The 18955-nt window shown below is 46.4% G+C and overlaps 3 protein-coding genes across 4 annotated transcripts in view; 2 read left to right on the top strand and 1 right to left on the bottom strand.

The window, feature by feature from the left end:
* fer1l6 (fer-1 like family member 6) overlaps positions 1 to 4617 on the top strand; it is a 22996-nt gene extending 18379 nt beyond the window's left edge. The window contains exons 36-42 of the mRNA XM_061233845.1: positions 73 to 215; positions 314 to 402; positions 673 to 771; positions 1430 to 1671; positions 2337 to 2494; positions 2578 to 2678; positions 3186 to 4617. Of these exons, the coding sequence (XP_061089829.1) occupies positions 73 to 215; positions 314 to 402; positions 673 to 771; positions 1430 to 1671; positions 2337 to 2494; positions 2578 to 2678; positions 3186 to 3366 (1013 nt within the window). The 3' untranslated portion in view covers positions 3367 to 4617. The remainder of the gene's footprint in view (positions 1 to 72; positions 216 to 313; positions 403 to 672; positions 772 to 1429; positions 1672 to 2336; positions 2495 to 2577; positions 2679 to 3185) is intronic.
* si:ch211-67e16.4 (uncharacterized) lies at positions 4051 to 8907 on the bottom strand. The gene is made up of 3 exons (XM_061233848.1): positions 7929 to 8907; positions 6934 to 7335; positions 4051 to 5703 (listed from the first exon to the last, which is right to left on the bottom strand). Exons 1-3 carry the CDS (start codon positions 8518 to 8520, stop codon positions 5249 to 5251), a joined length of 1449 nt encoding a protein of 482 aa, XP_061089832.1. The 5' UTR covers positions 8521 to 8907; the 3' UTR covers positions 4051 to 5248.
* Positions 8812 to 18955, top strand: fastkd2 (FAST kinase domains 2). Of its 2 annotated transcripts, none has more exons than XM_061233846.1 (12): positions 8812 to 8969; positions 9467 to 10119; positions 11267 to 11370; positions 13760 to 13868; positions 13955 to 14078; positions 14264 to 14403; positions 14935 to 15107; positions 15427 to 15584; positions 15682 to 15897; positions 16569 to 16734; positions 17363 to 17477; positions 18261 to 18955. In XM_061233846.1, exons 2-12 carry the CDS (start codon positions 9475 to 9477, stop codon positions 18354 to 18356), a joined length of 2046 nt encoding a protein of 681 aa, XP_061089830.1. In that variant the 5' UTR covers positions 8812 to 8969; positions 9467 to 9474; the 3' UTR covers positions 18357 to 18955. The 2 variants fall into 2 exon arrangements, with proteins under 2 accessions (XP_061089830.1, XP_061089831.1); XM_061233847.1 differs by lacking the exon at positions 8812 to 8969 and adding an exon at positions 8980 to 8994.

Below are 18955 nucleotides of genomic sequence, written 5' to 3'. Positions count from 1 at the left end.
TGAAGTCACAGTATCCTGAATTGTTCAAAATGGCAGCCTCTACTTCACCAGATATATTATTTTCCCATGCAGAGCAGACAGTAGAATCCTACGAACATCTCGCACTAAAGATTCTGCACCGCTGGAACGAGTTCCCAGGTATCGGGTGTAAGCTGGTTCCTGAACACATTGAAACCCGAACCTTGTACCACAAGGAGAGGCCAGGGATGGACCAGGTGATCAGTGGTGTTTGGTTGTTTGGCCCCAGTGATGACTCCTGTGAACCTGTTTACGGACCATGACAATTCCTCATGTATATGTTACAATTTCTTAGGGCCAGTTGCAGATGTGGGTGGATATGTTTTCTATGGACATGCCCCATCCAGGTCCGTCAGTTGACATCTCCCCACGGAAACCTAAAGGGTGAGGCCCTTCCTCGTCCGTATGCACCACCAGGGTCGTGGCTAGGGATTCTGGACCCCCATCCAATTTGAATTTTTGTGATGTGCCTCACCCGCCTCCAAGCTGCGGGCCCCAGATATCATCACCACCTTTCACCCCACTAGCAACAACCATGTCCACCACACAGAAACAGAAACAGAAAAATAAATAAATAAATAAATAAATAAACTCTATTCATATTACCTTCAGGTTGATTCAGTTAGTAATAATCTTTCTGTTCATGGTGTAAAGGTACGAGCTCAGGATCATCATTTGGAACACAGAAGACGTCATACTGGAGGATAGCAACTTCCTCACAGGGCAGCAGTCCAGTGATATTTACGTTAAAGGGTGAGCTTACCGTCTGGACCCAAACGTGTTATCCAGTACCGTACATCGTGACATCATACTCCTCAATGCACCTTGCCAGTAACACAAACAGGAACTGCAATGTAGGTAACAAGGAGTTCTGGACTATGACCACTGCAGCTTACTGTACCATCTCTGTTCCCTTAGAAATGGGTGAAGAGGAAAGTTAATTGCCTAAATACTTAAAAAAAATTGTTAATGACAGACATTAGAGGAGAATGGCCAGACTGGTCAAAGCTGACAGGAAGGTGAAAGCAATGCAAATAAACACACATTACAACAGTGGTATGCAGAAGAGTCTCTGAACAAACAACGCATCATAACTCTAAGTGGATAGGTTACAGCAGTAGACTCAAGTGGTAAGAGCAGTCAACTGGCAGTCGGAGGGTTGCCGGTTCAATCCCGCATTGGGTGTGTCCAAGAGTCCGTGAGCAAGACACCTAAACCCCAAATGCTTCTCATGAGCTGGTTGGTGCCTTGCATGGAAGCCAATTGCCAGTGGTGTGCGATTGAGTGTACGAATGGGTGCATGAGAAGCATCAGTTGTAAATGGTAATGGTTCAGTGCTTTTGATAAAGGTGCTATATAAATGCCAACCATTTACGGCCCACCCCTCTTTTTGGGTTTCCTCTCCTCATAGGTGGCTGAAGGGCCTTGAGGACGACGGCCAGGAGACAGACGTTCACTACAACTCTCTGACCGGAGAGGGCAACTTCAACTGGCGCTTCGTCTTCCCCTTCAACTACCTGCCCGCGGAGAAGGTGGTGGTGGTCAGCAAGCGAGAGCACATTTTCTCACTGGACAAGACTGAGCAGAAGCTGCCGGCAGTGCTGGTGATGCAGGTGTGGGACTTTGAGCGGCTGTCCTCCGACGACTTTTTGGGTAAGACCTCCCCCCCCCCCCGTCACTGTTCCTGTTCAACGGGCCATAACCTGCACTGTTTCTGCATGAAGTACTCTGCATAGCTGCTGCTCAACAGGACCCCTTCCAGGGGGAGATGGCACTTAATAAGGAGCTCACTGCACTGATCTTTTCCAGGAAATGTGAGGCATTTTTAGGGTCTTTCTAGGCTCAGAATAGGGCAGAGGCAGTACTTTAATCGTGATCGCTTGATCAAATTGGCCACATCTTCTTAGGAATATGAATTTAAAGGCCAGTAATGATGAGATGATGACTGGACTGACTTTATACCTTCCTCGCAAAATCCGTTATTCTACAGATCATATTTGCAAAGCTGAACGCATGAAACTATGTCATTTAAGAAACTTCTATGGAAATATTGGATGTGCTTGGGTGCAAAAGAAAACTAGGTTTACCTGTTGCAATGCAGCACCATGAAGGGCCACCACGAGAGCAATATCTAATCACGCTCTCCTTGCAAAACCCTGCTCCCGACAAGTGTGTGTGTCTGTGTGACAATGTGAATGGGTGAATGAGAGGCATTCATTGTAATGTACTGATAAAAAGCACTATAAAAGTACTATATGAATGCAGTCCATATGGAGTCCAGGAGCTGGTGGTTTCAGAGTCGTGTGCACTGTCCTCAGGCACGTTGGAGCTGGATCTGCATGGCTTCCCACACGGGGCCAAGTCGGCCAAGGCCTGCAAGCTGGACATGCTGGGTGGCTTTGCCGAGAAGATCTCCATCTTCCAGCAGAAACGCTCCCGAGGGTGGTGGCCCTTCGTCAAGTCTGGGGAGCTCACGGTGAGGCCTCAATCTTCTCCTCCATCTTCTCCTCCTCTTGCCTCGCGGTCTTCATATTTGACCCCAGTGCTGCACTCGTTCAGGGAAAAGTGGAGGCGGAGTTCCATCTGGTGGCGGCGGAAGAGGCGGAGAAGAACCCGGTGGGGCGTGCCCGAAAAGAACCAGAGCCCCTGGAGAAACCCAAGTACGTCCTGCGACCTGGAGACAGCGTCGCCAAGTCCGCTTCTTTTTTTCGCCTCATTTTTTAAAAAAGCTGGCTGCTTATTTTGAAGCGGAAGAAGCAACCCCATTTAACCCCCACATTCATTTCACAATTTTGACATCTTGTAAATGTAGCTATTCGCAGCCCTCCCACCCATCGGTTTCTCAATCGCTCTTCTGCTTGTTTTGGGCTCGTCTCTGATGAAAAAGACACTACTCTCTACTGTAGAGTAGACGGCGCATCCTCACTGCAGCTCAGACCAAGCCAAATATTTAACACCCTGTTCCCCAGAACAGAAGGCCATAAACCATTACCAAAACCATTGCTTCAGAAATCATTTCAGTTTCATGTCCTCATTTAAAAAGGACAAGGGCTGAACTGGTGTTTTTCTTTTCCTCAGTAGCTTTTCATTTTCACATATCTGGTATTTTCAGAAATGTTGTGCCTCACCCAAAACATCTGCATTGTATGATCTCTCTCTCTCTCCAGCCGACCAGACACGTCTTTCTCCTGGTTCATGAACCCTTTCAAGTGCTTCATCCATCTGATCTGGAAGAACTACAAGAAGTACATCATCATCGCCCTGGTTCTCCTCATCACTGCCCTGTTCATCGCCCTGCTCCTGTACACTCTGCCAGGGGCCATCTCTCAAAAGATCGTCAATGGCTAACAGAAAATATACATACACACACACACACACAGGCACAGACAGATGGTGCACACACACACACACACACACACATCAGGCACAGACAGATGGTGCACACACACACACACACAGGCACACACAGATGGTGCGCACACACACACACACACACACACACACACACACACACACACACATCAGGCACAGACAGATGGTGCACACACACACACACACACACAGACACACACAGATGGTGTGCACACACACACACACACACATCAGGCCCAGACAGCTGGCACACACACACAGGGACGGACATGGACAGACACACACACAGACAGACGGACAGCGCTTGACAGGCGCACACACACACAAACACACACAGACAGACAGACAGACACCCACACACACAGACACAGACACAGACACAGACAAACACGCAGACAAAGGTGCACATACACAGGCACAGGGACAGACGCAAACACGTACGTACGGACGGAAGCACGCACACACACACACACACACACACACACGGACAGACAAACACACAGACAGAAACAGATTGACAGGCGCAGACGCACACTGGTGACTTAAGTCCAGTGGCTTATCAAACACAAGGGAGAGCCTTGATCCTTGCACTGCACTCATAAAAGATCATAAGAGAACTAAAGCTGACAGCGGATACACCTGCAACCATTTTAAACAAACTGAAATGTGTACATCCATTTGGATTTTTTATTTATTTCACCACCCATACATATTCTGCAATACTAAGAGTGTGTCCCTGTGTGTATCTAATGGTAGCTGCAGTTTCTATCACTTAAGCCATAATAACAGAACAAAACATCTTTGAAATATTATCTGACATTATACGAGTTGTAAATTATGAGGTGAGAGTTGTAAATATACCATGTCATTCCTGAATTAGACATATTGTAAGCTTTGGAGACACCATGGGACCATGTCCATCATGCTGATCTCTTTTCTGGTACATGATTTTGTTATTCTTATAGGCAACCTCAAAGGCATAGACTGTGTGAGAACTAAATCAGACAAAATCTAATAACATGACTGCATTAATCTGTCAACCTGTTATGTTATGTAAGTAACATGAAAATGCAAATTATATTTTGACTGAACAAGGATTATGTTAAAACATAATATGACCATACACTCCTTGTGTATGGAGAGGCCTACTATGAGACATTTGAACATCTGAATACTTTGTAAATGTTGGCTCTTACATACAAAATTATAAAATTGTAATCCAAACAACATTACAGTCTGAGGTCTTTCACTGATGTGCATCAAACAGCAGGAAACGAACGACCAAACCATTTCACTCAAGTATTAACATCTCTGCATCCGTCTATTAGCTAGGCAACAATGACACGCCACAGTTACGAGTTGCACCAGTTTATCATACCTAAAAGTCCCCACATTTCTACAGACATGAAGACAGGTACTGTTTAAGATCGAACACCTTCTCCATAATTCAAAGACAGGTCAATGATTACATAAAAATACATACAGAAGCTGATAAGTAATAAATTATCAAAAACATTTAAATATGGCAATATACATAAACAAGTATTCTCTGTATTGCTCCTCTTCTCCCATAGTTTTTCTGTTACGACTGCAATTTTGACTTCAGCCAGATGCATAGTGGAAAGTTTCAGCTATATTGTACTATGTGTCCTTAAGTTGTACAACTTCCTGCTGCATTTTCAGGAACTATTAAGCAAAAAAAAGAAAAAGAAAAAAAAAAAGAAAAAGAAAATCCTGTTGCTAGTAGAAACCTGGAATCCACAGCCCTGAAGCCACATTATTGGTCGAGCTCAGGGTCAGCTCCCAGAATGCCCTGTCGGGAGTACGATGTCATAGTGGGTTACCTGGGTTACCAAAGCTATGTGTCGTGCCTGAGGTCGGGCAGCAGGGGGTTTGAGCTGAAGGGCAGAGAGAACAGCGAGCTGCTCTCGCACTGCGGGCCGCTGAACAGCAGGGCGCCGGGCTGGGCGGCCGCGGCGTACTGCGGGTGGCAGTGCAGTTTGTCGGCGTGCTGCGCGGAGGCGGGCGGGTAGCTGAACTGCGCGGGCGGCGACGTCACCAGGCCGGCCTGCAGCTTGCGCTTGGCGCGCCAGCGCGCGACGCGGATGCGGTTCTTCTCCCGCCGCTCCCGCTCCAGGGCGGCCAGCAGCGGCTGCGGCAGGCTCTTCTCCCGCTCGCGCCGCCTGTTCTGGCTCCGCCGCTTCAGCTCGGCCTTGCGGTGCTTGTGGTCCTCGAACAGGCTCTGCTCCCGCATGCGGTGCCTCCACCGCGCCTGCCTCTGGCCCGCAGTCTGCTGCCTGTGGGAGTCTGGATCTGGGAGCCACAACACAACCTCCGTTACTGAAATAAACCTATCCAACAAAAACACTGCAACAAGTTACTTTACATTACAGCTATTTATCCGAAGCAACTTACAGTTGATTAGACGAAAGCAGGGGACAATCACCCCAGGAGCAATGTGGGGTTAAGGGCCTTGCTCAAAGGCCCAACAGCTGCACCTGATCTTATCATGGCAACACCACAGCTTGAACCACCAACCTTCTGGGTCCCAGTCATGTACCTTAGCAACTATTCTACAGGCAAAGTTTTCTAGTTTCATCTAGTTTCAGCACCTTATGTGAGCTTTACCAAGAGCAGGCTGTCTTAGTGATTGTGTCTTTAAAGCTCATTGATATGAATGAACCTGTGTTCTGATTGGCTGGCATGCTGCTATGCTGTCTGAATGCTGTCTTTGCCGAGCACATGATTTCCCCAGCTACCACGTGCTGAAGACCAACATATGCAAATGAGCGTGTTCTTGTGATGTCATAACTTCACAGAATTCCAAAGGCCTCATTTAAATGCAAATTTTCTTCAAAGTGTTTTATAGCACTGGCAACTCCTTTACAATCCACATAGCAAGGGGAGTGTCATTTTCCACAATATGGGACCTTTTGTTTTCATCCTGGCAATGTGAAAAATTCATGCATTTAATCAGTGGATGACTGGTCATTATCAAGATCAGTCCTCGGTCAAATATGTAATTGTTTTAGATTCAAATTGTCTATGGTTTACTGAGCTAGTCTGGTGTATTGGAATATATTAATTACATTCAAGAAGTGCAAACCCAGCCTCACCTCTTGATTGGCTCAATTGCACCAGACAGGATCACATGAGCAGAGAAAAGTATTTCAATACAAAACTATTACTATTACGTATTTCATAAGAAGCAGCGCAGAGTGTGTGTGGTCCCAGGGGATGCTGTCTGGCAGGGGTCCTCAAATCTGGCCCATAATCCAAATCTGGCCCTGGTTTTTTCTTTCCTCCCAGGTAACTAACTGAACAGTGAGTGCTGCCAATTGGTCACACTGTCCTTACATTACATTACATTACAGGCATTTAGCAGACCCTCTTATCCAGAGCAACGTACAACAAAGTGTGATGAGGACATGGTGGAAAAGCAGCAGTACTCAGCCCTGGGGGACCGTGGTTAGAGGACCGTGGTTGGGGGACCGCGGGTTTGAGGACCAGGGGGTGTACGGGGTGCTGGGGCCACATACTCACACATGAAGGAGGTGACTGCGGCGCGCTCGGCCCCCAGGGGCCGGCTCCGCTCCAGCGGAGGGCTTCGCTGCCCCAGGCCCAGGCTGGGACAGGGGGCGTTCAGCGAGGGGGCGTTCAGCGAGTAGGGCTCCAGCTCGTCCGGCTCCTCCTTGATGCAGATGATTTCGATCTCCGCCTCCTCCTCCTTGGCCCGCACTGGCGCATCCCAGCCCGCCGAACCGCTGGGGTCCGTGACCGTCTCCAGGGGAGACTGGGGGGCCGAATCCAGAATCTCTGCGTGCTCGCCCTGCGAGGCGGACGGGGGTCCAGAAACCCAAACGGACTCGGAAGTGTCCTCGTCCTCCTCCTCCTCCTCCTCCCTCTCCACCGCACTCTCCACCTCAGGGCAGACCCTGCGCTCCGCTGGGAGAGAGAGACAAGATTGACATTTCCACTGCTGTAAAGAAGGACTTATACCATTACATTACAGTCCTTTGGCTGATGCTTTCATAGCTCAAGGGCCTCAACAGCTGCTACTGTGGCTTGATCGCCAACCCTCCAGGTCAAGTCAAGCACCTTAGCCACTAGGCTACACCTATAGGCTGCCCCATACATACCAACATGTCCCAAAACATGTTGGGGGCGGCCTGTAGCATAGTGGTTAAGGTAAATGACTGGGACACGCAAGGTTGGTGGTTCTAATCCCGGTGTAGCCATAATAAGACCCGCACAGCCGTTGGGCCCTTGAGCAAGGCCCTTAACCCTGCATTGCTCCAGGAGAGGATTGTCTCCTGCTTAGTCTAATCAACTGTACGTCACTCTGGACAAGAGTGCCTGCCAAATGCCAATAATGTAATGTAATGTAAAAACATACCAGTAACAATGTGTTTTATTGTATGTTAATGTGCCTTGGGCTGTTGTGACAATTCAAATTCCCTCTGGGGATCAATAAAGTTATCTATCTTACAAATATTACAGTCAGCATTTTTAGAGTGTGCTGTGGCAGTCTGCCAAACCTTTCATATGTGCCAACTCAGATGATTCTCTGGAGACGCAGGGAACTGTATTATCAAACGAGTCTTCTCTCCCTGGCATTGAGGCCGACTCCTGGGCGAGTTCGAGGGGACCTGGTGACTTGTCAGACAATCTGTCAGAGGATGATGCAGCTTGGGCTAAAACGTCAGAAGTATAGACACTTGGACTCTGTGTCAAAGGCTTTTTCGCTTTCTCGCTCATGATCAAAGTGCGCTTCATACCACGAAATTGCTGCGTCGGCCCCTGCCCGGCAGGAATACGGTGAGTCCTGTTCAATTCATTCTCCTTTTGCGCATTCCTTTGATTAATGAGGACCTGTCGCTCATCTTTGGCAATCACTGCGCTCAAGTACTTTCTCATTGTCTTCATCTGACACTGCGATATTTCCAGCATTTTTTTGATACTCTCGTTCTCCTTTTCTTTAGCAGTCATTTCTTTGCTGTACTCCTCGAGTTTGCAGCCCACTACTTTGACCATCTCCCCCAAAACCGTTTCCACCGCTGCAGTCACTGCTTGCTCAATAACACTTCCCATCTGGTTCCGCAGCAGTGACACTGACAAACTGACGTCCATGTTGAATTGAATGACAACTAACTGACTTTCAGCAGACTTCTAGTTGCACGGGTGTGTTCCTGCCGGCTAACGGTATGTTGCTTAATCAAATAAATAGCTAGCTAGCTAGCAGCTAGCTCGTTATCTAACGAAAACGTAAACTAATCTAAAATCGGGGTTATCAGTCGCGCTTCGAGGATTAAACATTAGTTAACTACTCAAAACTACATATAAACTATTGAGATTAGTTCCCTTATTGACGTATCATCGATAAATATGATGAATTCGGCTTCTTGTACCTCCAAAAGTTGTTCTGCGGATGTGTAACGGAAGCAAAATAGACAAACATCTCCCAGCAGACAAAGAGGACAGCCCTGGAGTTGCGCAATATCCGGATCACGTGTCCAAACCGTAATGGCTGCGTCCTGCTCGCATGTGAAAGGAAACACTTGCAGCGTCACTTAATCAAGGTTAGTGAAATCGCTAGCTTACTTGGTAATTCATTAAATCAACGGTTCTAAGTGTCCTTATCAGTATATGCGATGTCTCAGCAATTACTTAAAATCTGGCGTTGCTTTCTCTTATAGTTAGCGTTTACGTTAGTTAGGCCTAGTACTAACTGGATAGATTGCGTGTGAATTATTAGCTTTATTATCGCAGCCACAAACAAGTGGATTCATGTCCAGACTGCAGAATCAATTATTGTACTGTGTAGGGATACTCGTAAACTATGATGTTTCAAACACAATGCACTTGTTAATGTAGGTATTTCTGTAAGATAGAAATAATTGGAGCTCATGTTAGGGACTATTCTGTATCCATTTTGTGTTAGATCGCTGGGCCGTTTTACTTGGCTGTGTATTTATTTACAACAGCGTACAATAGCTCGATTATATTGTGTGTGTGTCTACAATCTTTTTGTCTATTGTTTCTATTTGCTAAACCATATTCTTTCCTCTTTGTTTAGAATACAGGATGACAGCCTATAAATTAGGGCATGATCTGCTCAGAGGCACAGCACTACTGCGCAGTGGCGGATTGCTCTGGCAAGGCTGTAGTTTCCCAGGACTTGGGGGCACTGTTTCAGCACACAGTGGGCAGCGATATGCAGGACACTCTTGTCTTTCGAGCACGGCACAGAAGCGGCGGCCATCGGTCAGCTATCACGTGTACGCTGTCAGATTTCACTCTCAGGAGGGGACTAGCTGGCAGGGTCTGAGTGATTCTGGAGGACAGCATCATAGCCCAGAAAACCCTACCAATGCTATGGACTTGCCCAAGGAGAGCATGTCCCAGACTCTCTTCAACGAGCGGCTGAAGGAGTGCTCTTCTCCCACCGACGTGCTGGACCTGGTCGGCCAGTACAAGATGAAGCTGAGTCAGGTGAGCAGCAGCCTGATGTGCATCTGGAAGAGCATGAAGAAGATGTCTGAGGAGCAGGCTCGGTACGAGCGGAAGCTGATGTTAAACCACCCGACCTTCAAGCTGCTGTGCTCCTACGCTCTGCGCAACGCCACCGCGATGAGGCGCAGCGACCTGGGCTTCTGCCTCTTTGCCGCGGTGAAGCTCGGTTTGCCGCAGAAGAGCCGCCTGGTGCAGACGCTCCTGCGTGCCATACAGGTGAGCGACCGAGGAGGCTCCTCTCCTCTCCCAGGGACTGCGTTTACACTAACACTCCAATCTCACCCCAGTTATTACAATACTCCGATTGTAATCGGGGTAAGATCGGCGTATTACTTTCCCGAGTTTACACTGATCTCACACAGGCTGGGTTTACACTAATTCTCCAATCTCACGCCACTTATTACAGTACTCTGAGTATTGCCATAATCGGGGTAAGATTGGAGTGTTACAGTCACACTGACTGTGTTTACATGCACAGCAATACTTGGATCGTACCTCGATTAGAGCCATACGTTGATTAGTGAAATGGTCTGTGAGTCCGGTCATAGATAATTGGCTGATTAACTGATTATAAAAAGATTACCTTTTTTGGTGCATGTAGACATCTTGCTCTGATTTTGTTTTGGCATTCTGAAACTGCAGAAGTCAACAAGCATGGCTGCCATGCACACAGTTTCCGTTGGGCATGTGGTGATTATGGAAAGAACCACGTAAATGCAGCTATTGGATTAATTGCATCACTTCTATCCATGTGTATGCAATAATCGAAATACTGGCAGAAACTGATTTCTCCAAATATTGGTGTACATGTAATCGTAGCCACTGAATGCTTCGCGTCTGTATCCTGGTCTTTTTCTTTGTGTATAATTTCATAGGAAACACACGCCTATATCATAACATAAGGACAGGAACAGGCCATTCAGACCTGGTTTTTTCATATTTCCTTCATTGTGATTTCCTGTGAAGTTCTCAGCCACTAATGCAGAAGATTTCAAAATTGGGTCATTCCTGTATGAGAAGGCTTCAGCTTAAATCCTGAAGTGCGTACTGTGGTGACGCACATGGTAAATGGTTTTAAGTGTGTACTGTGGTCACGTAAATGGTAAATGGTTGGAATTTTACAATTGATGCTTCTCATTCACCAATTCTCACACACACACACACACACACACACACACACACACACACACACACACACACACTCACACTCCATTCAAGGCACCAACCAGCTCCTCAGGAACAATTGGGGGTTAGGTGTCTCAGGGACACTTCAACCACTGCTCTTACCTCCTGAGCCAATGTCACCCCTAACATGTAATGCTCATGCAGTAAGACACTGTGTCTCTGTACTTGTCCTCCACAGGAAACGCTGGATGAGTTTGACGATAAGGCCCTGTCGGTGCTGGCTACTAGCCTGGGGGACATGGACAGCAGTGAGAACGTGAATGCGCTCAGGAAAGGCATTGGGTGAGGAACAGAGTCATAGCAACTTTGTAAAACATAGACACAATGCTAACGAGTACATCGGTTGCTGTAGCATGTGATGTGATTCACCGGGGTATCAAAGGCTAGTCCTGGAGGGCCCAAGTCTCTGCTGGTATTTGTGGTTTCCTTTCAGTCAGCACCCAATTAAGGCCTTGAGAGCAAGGTGTGTGGACTCTTTAGCCGATCAATGACTTAAATGAATCATTTGTGCGGGCACGCACCAAAAACCACCTGAACTTGACACACCTAGTATACTGTACTGTGCAAAAGTCTTAGGCACCTGTAAAACATGATTCTTTCAAAAATAATGAAAGCTCATTTCATTGTTTTCTCCAACATGCTTGTTTCAAACATGTTGGAGAACTTGCCACAGCTCTTCTGCAGACTTTGGTTGGCTCCTTGCTTCTGATCTCAAACAGCCTTGATCAAGTTTTTATGTAAAAAATAATCAATTGCTTACAGTAATATGTTACTTTTTAAAATTAAATACCAAAATGTCTCTGTAAAATTAAATCTTTTGGAAATCTAAAATGTGTTCTTTTATACTAACACACACAAAAAAATAAACATATACAGTTGGAGCAATAATGTTTTGATCCCTTGCTGATTTTGTAGATTTGCCCACTTACAAAGAATGGAACTGTGTAGAATTTTAATCATAGGTACATTTTAACATTGAGAGACAGAATATCACAAAATAATCCACAATAACAACATCATATCAATTTTATTAATTTATTATCGTATTTTTGCATGAAATAAGTATTTGACTCATTACCCAAAACACCTGTGTCAACTCGTTACATCGTTATGTAGCTGTATAAAAGACACCTGTTCACACAATCAATCAGATTCCAACGTTTCCACCATGGCCAAGACAAAGGAGCTGTCTAAGGACATCAGGGACAAAATTGTAGACCTGCACAAGGCTGGGATGGGCTACAAGAAAATAAGCAAGCAGCTTGGTGAGAAGTTAACAACTGTTGGAGCAATTATTCGAAAATGGAAGAAACAAAGTCACCGCCAATCTCCCTCGGTCTGGGGCTCCACGCAAGATCTCGCCTCGTGGGATATCAATGATCATGAGAAGGGTCAGGGATCAGCCCAGTACTACACAGGAGGAGCTTGTTAATGACCTGAAGGCAGTTGGGACCACAGTCACGAAGATAACCATCAGTAACACACTATACCGTGAAGGATTAAAATCCTGCTGCGCACGCAAGGTTCCTCTGCTGAAGAAGGGACATGTACAGGCCCGTCTGAAGTTTGCCAAAGAACACCTGGATGATCCAGAGGAGGCTTGGGAGAAGGTGATGTGGTCAGATGAGATCAAAATAGAGCTATTTGGCATCAACTCGACTCGCCGTGTTTGGAGGAAGAGAAATGCTGAGTACAACCCCAAGAACACCGCCCCCACTGTGAAGCATGGAGGTGGAAACCTTATGCTTTGGGGGTGTTTCTCAGCTAAGGGGACACGACGACTTCACCGTATCGAGGGGAGGATGAATGGGGCCATGTACCAGGAAATTTTGGGGCGACTACCTCCTTCCCTCAGTGAGAGCACTGAAAATGGGTTGTGGATGGGTCTTCCAACATGACAATGACCCAAAACATACGGCCAAGTCAACAAAGGAGTGGCTCAAAAAGAAGCATATTAAGGTCCTGGAGTGACCTAGCCAGTCTCCAGACCTAAATCCCATCGTAAATCTGTGGAGGGAGCTGAAGCTTTGAGTTGCCAAGCGACAGCCTCGGAACCTTAAGGATTTGGAGAGGATCTGCAAAGAAGAGTGGACCAAAATCCCTCCCAAGATCTGTGCAAACCTGGTGAAAAACTACAACAAACGTCTGACCTCTGTGCTTGCCAACAAAGGTTTCTCCACCAAGTATTAAGTCCTATTGTTCTATGGATCAAATACTTATTTGATGATATAAAATTTATATGATGTTGTTATTGTGGATTATTTTGTGATATTCTGTCTCTCAACGTTAAAATGATTTTCAACGTACCTATGATTAAAATTCTACACAGTCCCATTCTTTGTAAGTGGGCAAACCTACAAAATCAGCAAGGGATCATATAATTATTGCTCCCACTGTATAATAAAGTCTAGGGTGCCTAAGACTTCTGCACATTACAGTACAAAAATTACAAGCTCAGTGCTATAGGTGTGCTAACAGAAGTTTTATTATATTGGGGCAGCCTAGTGCTCCTGGGGGATTGGCCCCTGTTTAGACTAATCAACTGACTTTACTGTAAAGTCGCTTTGGATAAAAAGTGTTATGTATATGTAATTCTGTCAGTACATTTGTACTGGTTTTAGGTAGGTTGTGTGGATTTCACAGGCGGCTATGTTGTGCTGTGTTTCCGCAGGCTGATGATGGAGCACAGGGTTTCGGGGATGAAGAGTGTGGTGTCGCTACAGAAGCTGATGCGCTGCATTGGGAAGGACGCCCCCCAGGGGCTGAAGCTGCAGCTGGAGGTGAGGTCCCGTTCTTCACTCTATGGTGACGCTCTGCCTCTTCTTACACTGTGCTCTGCCAACACTCTCCATGGCGTCTCCTTCAGGAAAGGGCTTTATCCATGGTGGATCAGTTCACCCTACCCAACACCCAGTATATGGTCATCACACTGGCTGCCATGGACTTCTCCTCTAAGCCCCTGTTGGAAGTCTGCTGCAGGAAACTTGCAGGTGAGATGTGGTGTCTTGCCGTTATTTTAACTGCGACAGTACACCATTTCCCCCATCGCTTCACCTCTCTATGAATCCAATGTCAGCACTTTGTTCATTTGGTGGCAGGGGTAGCCTAATGGTTGGTTGCTTGAATTGGAAAAAGGAGGAACTGCTGTTGATCTCTCTCCTCTCTCCTTGTGCAGAGAACGTCCACGTAATTCCCACCGATAGAATCCTGAATGTCCTGCGTGCCTGTTGGGTCCTGCGTTACAGCAACTTGCACTTTTTCTCCACTGTTGCCGAGCACCTGACCTCCACCTTTGACATGTGGAACAACAAACAGGTGACTCCAACCAAAGTCCTTTCACCAGTTTGCCCTTCCCTGCCAATAATTGATTGCATTTAATATGAAATATTTTGTCTTGAAAACGGTAGTTCTTAAGCGGTAGAGTCTTTAATCGGTGGACTCATGTAATTTGCCCAGATCAAGAGCTGTTTTAATGCACACTCATGAATGGAATAATATGTACAGTATGTTTATGTGATAGTCTCAAATGGGCTTCTACTAGTCTTAATTCCCATAAATTTTGGCTTGGTATTCATTGAAGGACCTTTCCCTTCAAAGATGAAGCTGAATTGTAAGCAGTACAAACATGACAAACAAAATAAATAGGCAAGCATTTGCTCCAGTGCAGTGCAATACAGATAATTGCATTTTATTGTTGACACGTTACGGTGTGAGATCACGAATATGTGAGTAGAATGTTAGTTAGAATGAGTTCTAGAACACTGACTTAGAATGTTAAAATAAAAACAGAAAACCTCCTCTTCAAACTTTGATCTGATCCAGACCATTTCCCATCTTCTCTCATAGTTGATCATCTTCCTGTTAATATTCATGGATCTTGGATTCCGTCCGGTGTCCCTTTTAGACATGTTCTTTGGGCGAGTGATGCAAGACCCAAACTCTCTGTCCCTGAAGGATGTGCTCGGCATTCTGAAAGTCTGTTCCCAGCTAAACCACTTTCCTGAAAATCAGAAACAAGAGTAAGTTATTCTCTCAGACTTCGATCACTTGACCACATGTGTACAAAATTCTCCCATGTCTCATTTGTTTGTGCCAACGTGGTCTTGAACAGTTTCTCAACTGGTGTATCTTCACACGAGGTCAGGTCTGCCAGGTGCAAAGTACTGGTGTACTTTGCAGTTCATATTGACATGAGTACGTTGCTCACTTTTGGCGCACCATGAGATTCTGTACAAAGTGGACAGTGCCACGGAAGGAAAAAGGTTGGGGAATGCTCCTCTTGAAGGAATTAAAGAGTAGATCAAGTGGGATGTGTGTTTTCTTTCTTTTCCCCAACAGGTTCCTGGACAGCATCGTCAGTGTCTTGGAATCCTACCTTCCCACGATGTCTCCCAGTGAACTGCTGAGCGGCGTCTTCTCCCTGTGCCTTCTGGGACAGTTCCCTCTCGCACCGCTCGAAAGGTTACTCCGCAAAGAGACTCTGGATGAAGTTAAAGGTCAGGAATGTAGATCCCTCCCCAGCGCTGCCGTACCGTCTCCGAATCTGCATGCCCTCCCCGGTGTCGTGTGCTTACTGACCCTCCCTCATTCCAGGGAGTACGAGGGACCGCCGAATGCTGCATCTCGTGAACCTGTGTCTGCGGCTGGACCGTCCGTCTTTGCCTGAGGGCCTCGCTGTGCCCCCTGGCGGTGATGGCACGCTCCTCATCGACCGGACGGTCACTCAGGATTGGAAAACGCTAATACAGAAGATAGCAGAAGATGCTGTATTACAAGAGGGTGTGGTCCTGGAAGAAGCCTACTTTATAGGTAATTATACCAATGACTTAGGAGCGTATCCTCATCGACAGTATTCCATGTCTTTGTTTATCTCTCTGATAATATTTTCAAATGTGGGCATCTTATAAATGTTTAATAAACCGTAAATAAAGCTGTTATTATAAAGGGGGGGGCTTCTAGAGCCAGTTCCACCCACAGTTAAAGTGAATAACTGTATCAGTTTAATTTTGGGTGGCACTGGCACTAGGCAGCCTATAGCATAGTGGTTAAGGGTACAATAGGTAATTTCGGACAAACCAGCTCAAATCACAACACTGTTTATCCCACCCCTCCTGTGAACGTGCTGATGTCGAAACGCCATTGGCCATGGCAATTGGAACCAATTTTCAACCAATGAGCTGAAACTATTGTACGGCTGTACGATGTTCTCGTACAGGGTGCCCGGCATATTTGGAAACTAGGATTTAACAACTATAAACACAGGCAGAGGGTGAGTGTCAGTGAGCCTTTTTCAACGATAGGAAGGGATTTACAATGGCCTTGTAACGATGATTTAACACAAAAATTGTACCTATAAGGTATGTGACTGGGACCCGGAAGGTTGGTGGTTCAAGCCCCATGTAGCCATGATAAGATCTGCACAGCTGTTGGGCTGTTGTGATGTCATGAATGCAAGAGCAGTGTGGCTCTGTTTGTTTCAGACTGTTTGATTACACTGCCCCTGCAAAGGACCGATCTGAGCACACTGTCTGAAGGAGAAGGCCTGAGCTCACCATCTGAAGGAGAAGGTCTGAGCTCACCATCTGCAGGAGAAGGCCTGTGCTCACCATCTGCAGGAGAAGGTCTCTCTCCAGAGTCCTGTCAGAGGTAAGCTCACCTCTTCACCAAGGTCCTGAAATGCATGTTTTGTCATGTTACATAAGGTTTGCAGTGCCTAATCATGCCACCATTTTATAGCTGGTTTCCTCCTAAGAGTTCTTTCCATTTGGGGAGTTTTTTCTTGGCACTGTTTAATTTTTTTCTTCTTCATACTGGGAAAGAACTGAATTGAATTTAAATGTACATTTCAAGGGGAAAGTGGCAAACCTTAACATCTGATGCTCTGCTTGGTGTGGTTGAGAGTGTGATTGTATATGAGGATCAGACCTGGGACAAATATGTAACTGTTTGGGATTCAAATACTTTTCTATGCTTGTCTGATTTATTAGAACTCATTAAAAATACTCTCAAAAAGGTATTTGAATCCAAAATGATTACATATTTGACCTAGGTCGAATGAGGGTGTACACTATTGGAAATAAAGGCACGAAGAGCCAGCAATATATAATTAATTCTTCTTGGAAAAAGGTACTCGTCTGAACCCGAAGAGAACGTTACTGTACTTTCAGAGTGTATGTTGGCCGGGATAAGCCGAGGTCAGGGTGTGATGGAAGCGCTCCTGTTGCCATTGGACACTGACGTGTGTCCCGTGCCCCCTCCCTCTCTTCTGCTCCAGGCTGGCGGTGCTGTCCGCCCCGCCGTCGCAGTTCTGCCTCGGGACATCCCACCCCCGGGGCATGCTGGTCCTGATCACGCGGCACCTGAGGGCCCTGGGCTACGGCCTTGTCCTGGCGAGTGACCCGTTTGTAACATTACATTACAGGTCTTTAGCTGATGCCCTTATCCGAAGCCACTTACTCTTTTGACCTCGCTCGGATTTTTGGGGTTTCAGGCCTGCTTTCTGCCCAATTTTCCTTTCCAATGTTTCCCTGTAAAAGGGTCTTTGTGACTGTTCTGTGCAAAAACCACTTTACAAAATAAATGTAATTTAATGTTCTTTGAGACTGTTAGTCGCACTGGATAAGAAGATCTGAGTGATTGTATGTATGTAATGCATGTGATGCGACGCATACTGTAATGTAATCAGACCTGGGTCAAATACATAGTTGTTTTGTATTCAAATACTTTTCTGTGCTCGATTGATCTTGCCTGGTGCTGTCGGGCCAACCAAGAGGACCAGAAGGCAGGGTTTTCACTTTTTGAGCGTATTTCAAAGGCTCCAATAAACCGGACCAGCTCAGAAAAACACAGAAAACCCTTTGAATCCAAAACATTTACAGATTTGACCCAGGTCTGACTGCGATTTGATGTGGTGTGATATAAGGTAATGTATCAGCTTCTAGTCATGGTGGTAGTGTGTAGGGTTGTATATTGCTCATTCCCCTGTGATGTGATGTGATATAAGGTAATGTATCAGCTTCTAGTCGTGGTGGTAGTGTGTAGGGTTGTATATTGCTCATTCTCCTGTGCTCTAATGTGATGTGATATAAGGTAATGCATCAGCTTCTAGTCGTGATGGTAGTGTGTAGGGTTGCATATTGCTCATTCTCCTGTGCTGTGACGTGTTGCTCCAGGTACCTCAGGAGGAGTTTGCCTCTCTGTCGGAGCCGGAGATGGTGGAGAGGCTGAGAACGCGGATCTTCCCAGTGAAGGGAGCTGCTGCGGTGTAAGTGCCGCTCAGGAGGCCAGACGTGCAGGGAGCCGCAGGCCCGACCAGGTCTCGCAGCGCTGTACGCTGCGCTCAGCCGGGGGACGTCGCCCAGCGTTAACTTCACAGACATTCCCCTCCGTGGTGGCTATAGGGCCCTTTACAACCGTCTCCCAAGAGTGTAGTTCAGTGCCAGCCGTCCTGCTGAATTATATCATACGGCTCGCATCAGTGCTGTCATTTTGTTTATTTGCCACTTTACACAATACACTTTCTTTTATACTACTGTAAAAGGCCACATCTATGCACACACACACCCACACCCACACACGTGCCACACACACACACACACACACACACACACACACACACGTGCCACACACACACACACACACACACACGTGCCACACACGTGCCACACACACACACACACACACACGTACGTGCGCGCGCGCACACACAGACACTTGCATGCACAGTAACCACTGAGAAGCCAACTATCCAATTACTTTTTGTCTCCTAAAATTGAGGGACTCCATATGAATAGGGATGTAATCCCTAAATAGATCACTCGATATGGATGTAAGGAGACTTAAATAAAGATGATGAATTTTAACCTCA

Source organism: Conger conger, chromosome 3 (genome assembly GCF_963514075.1).
Source record: "Conger conger chromosome 3, fConCon1.1, whole genome shotgun sequence".
NCBI lineage: Eukaryota > Metazoa > Chordata > Actinopteri > Anguilliformes > Congridae > Conger > Conger conger.
Note: the sequence above shows the minus strand (reverse complement) of the source record. Positions and strands in the feature narration are given on the sequence as shown.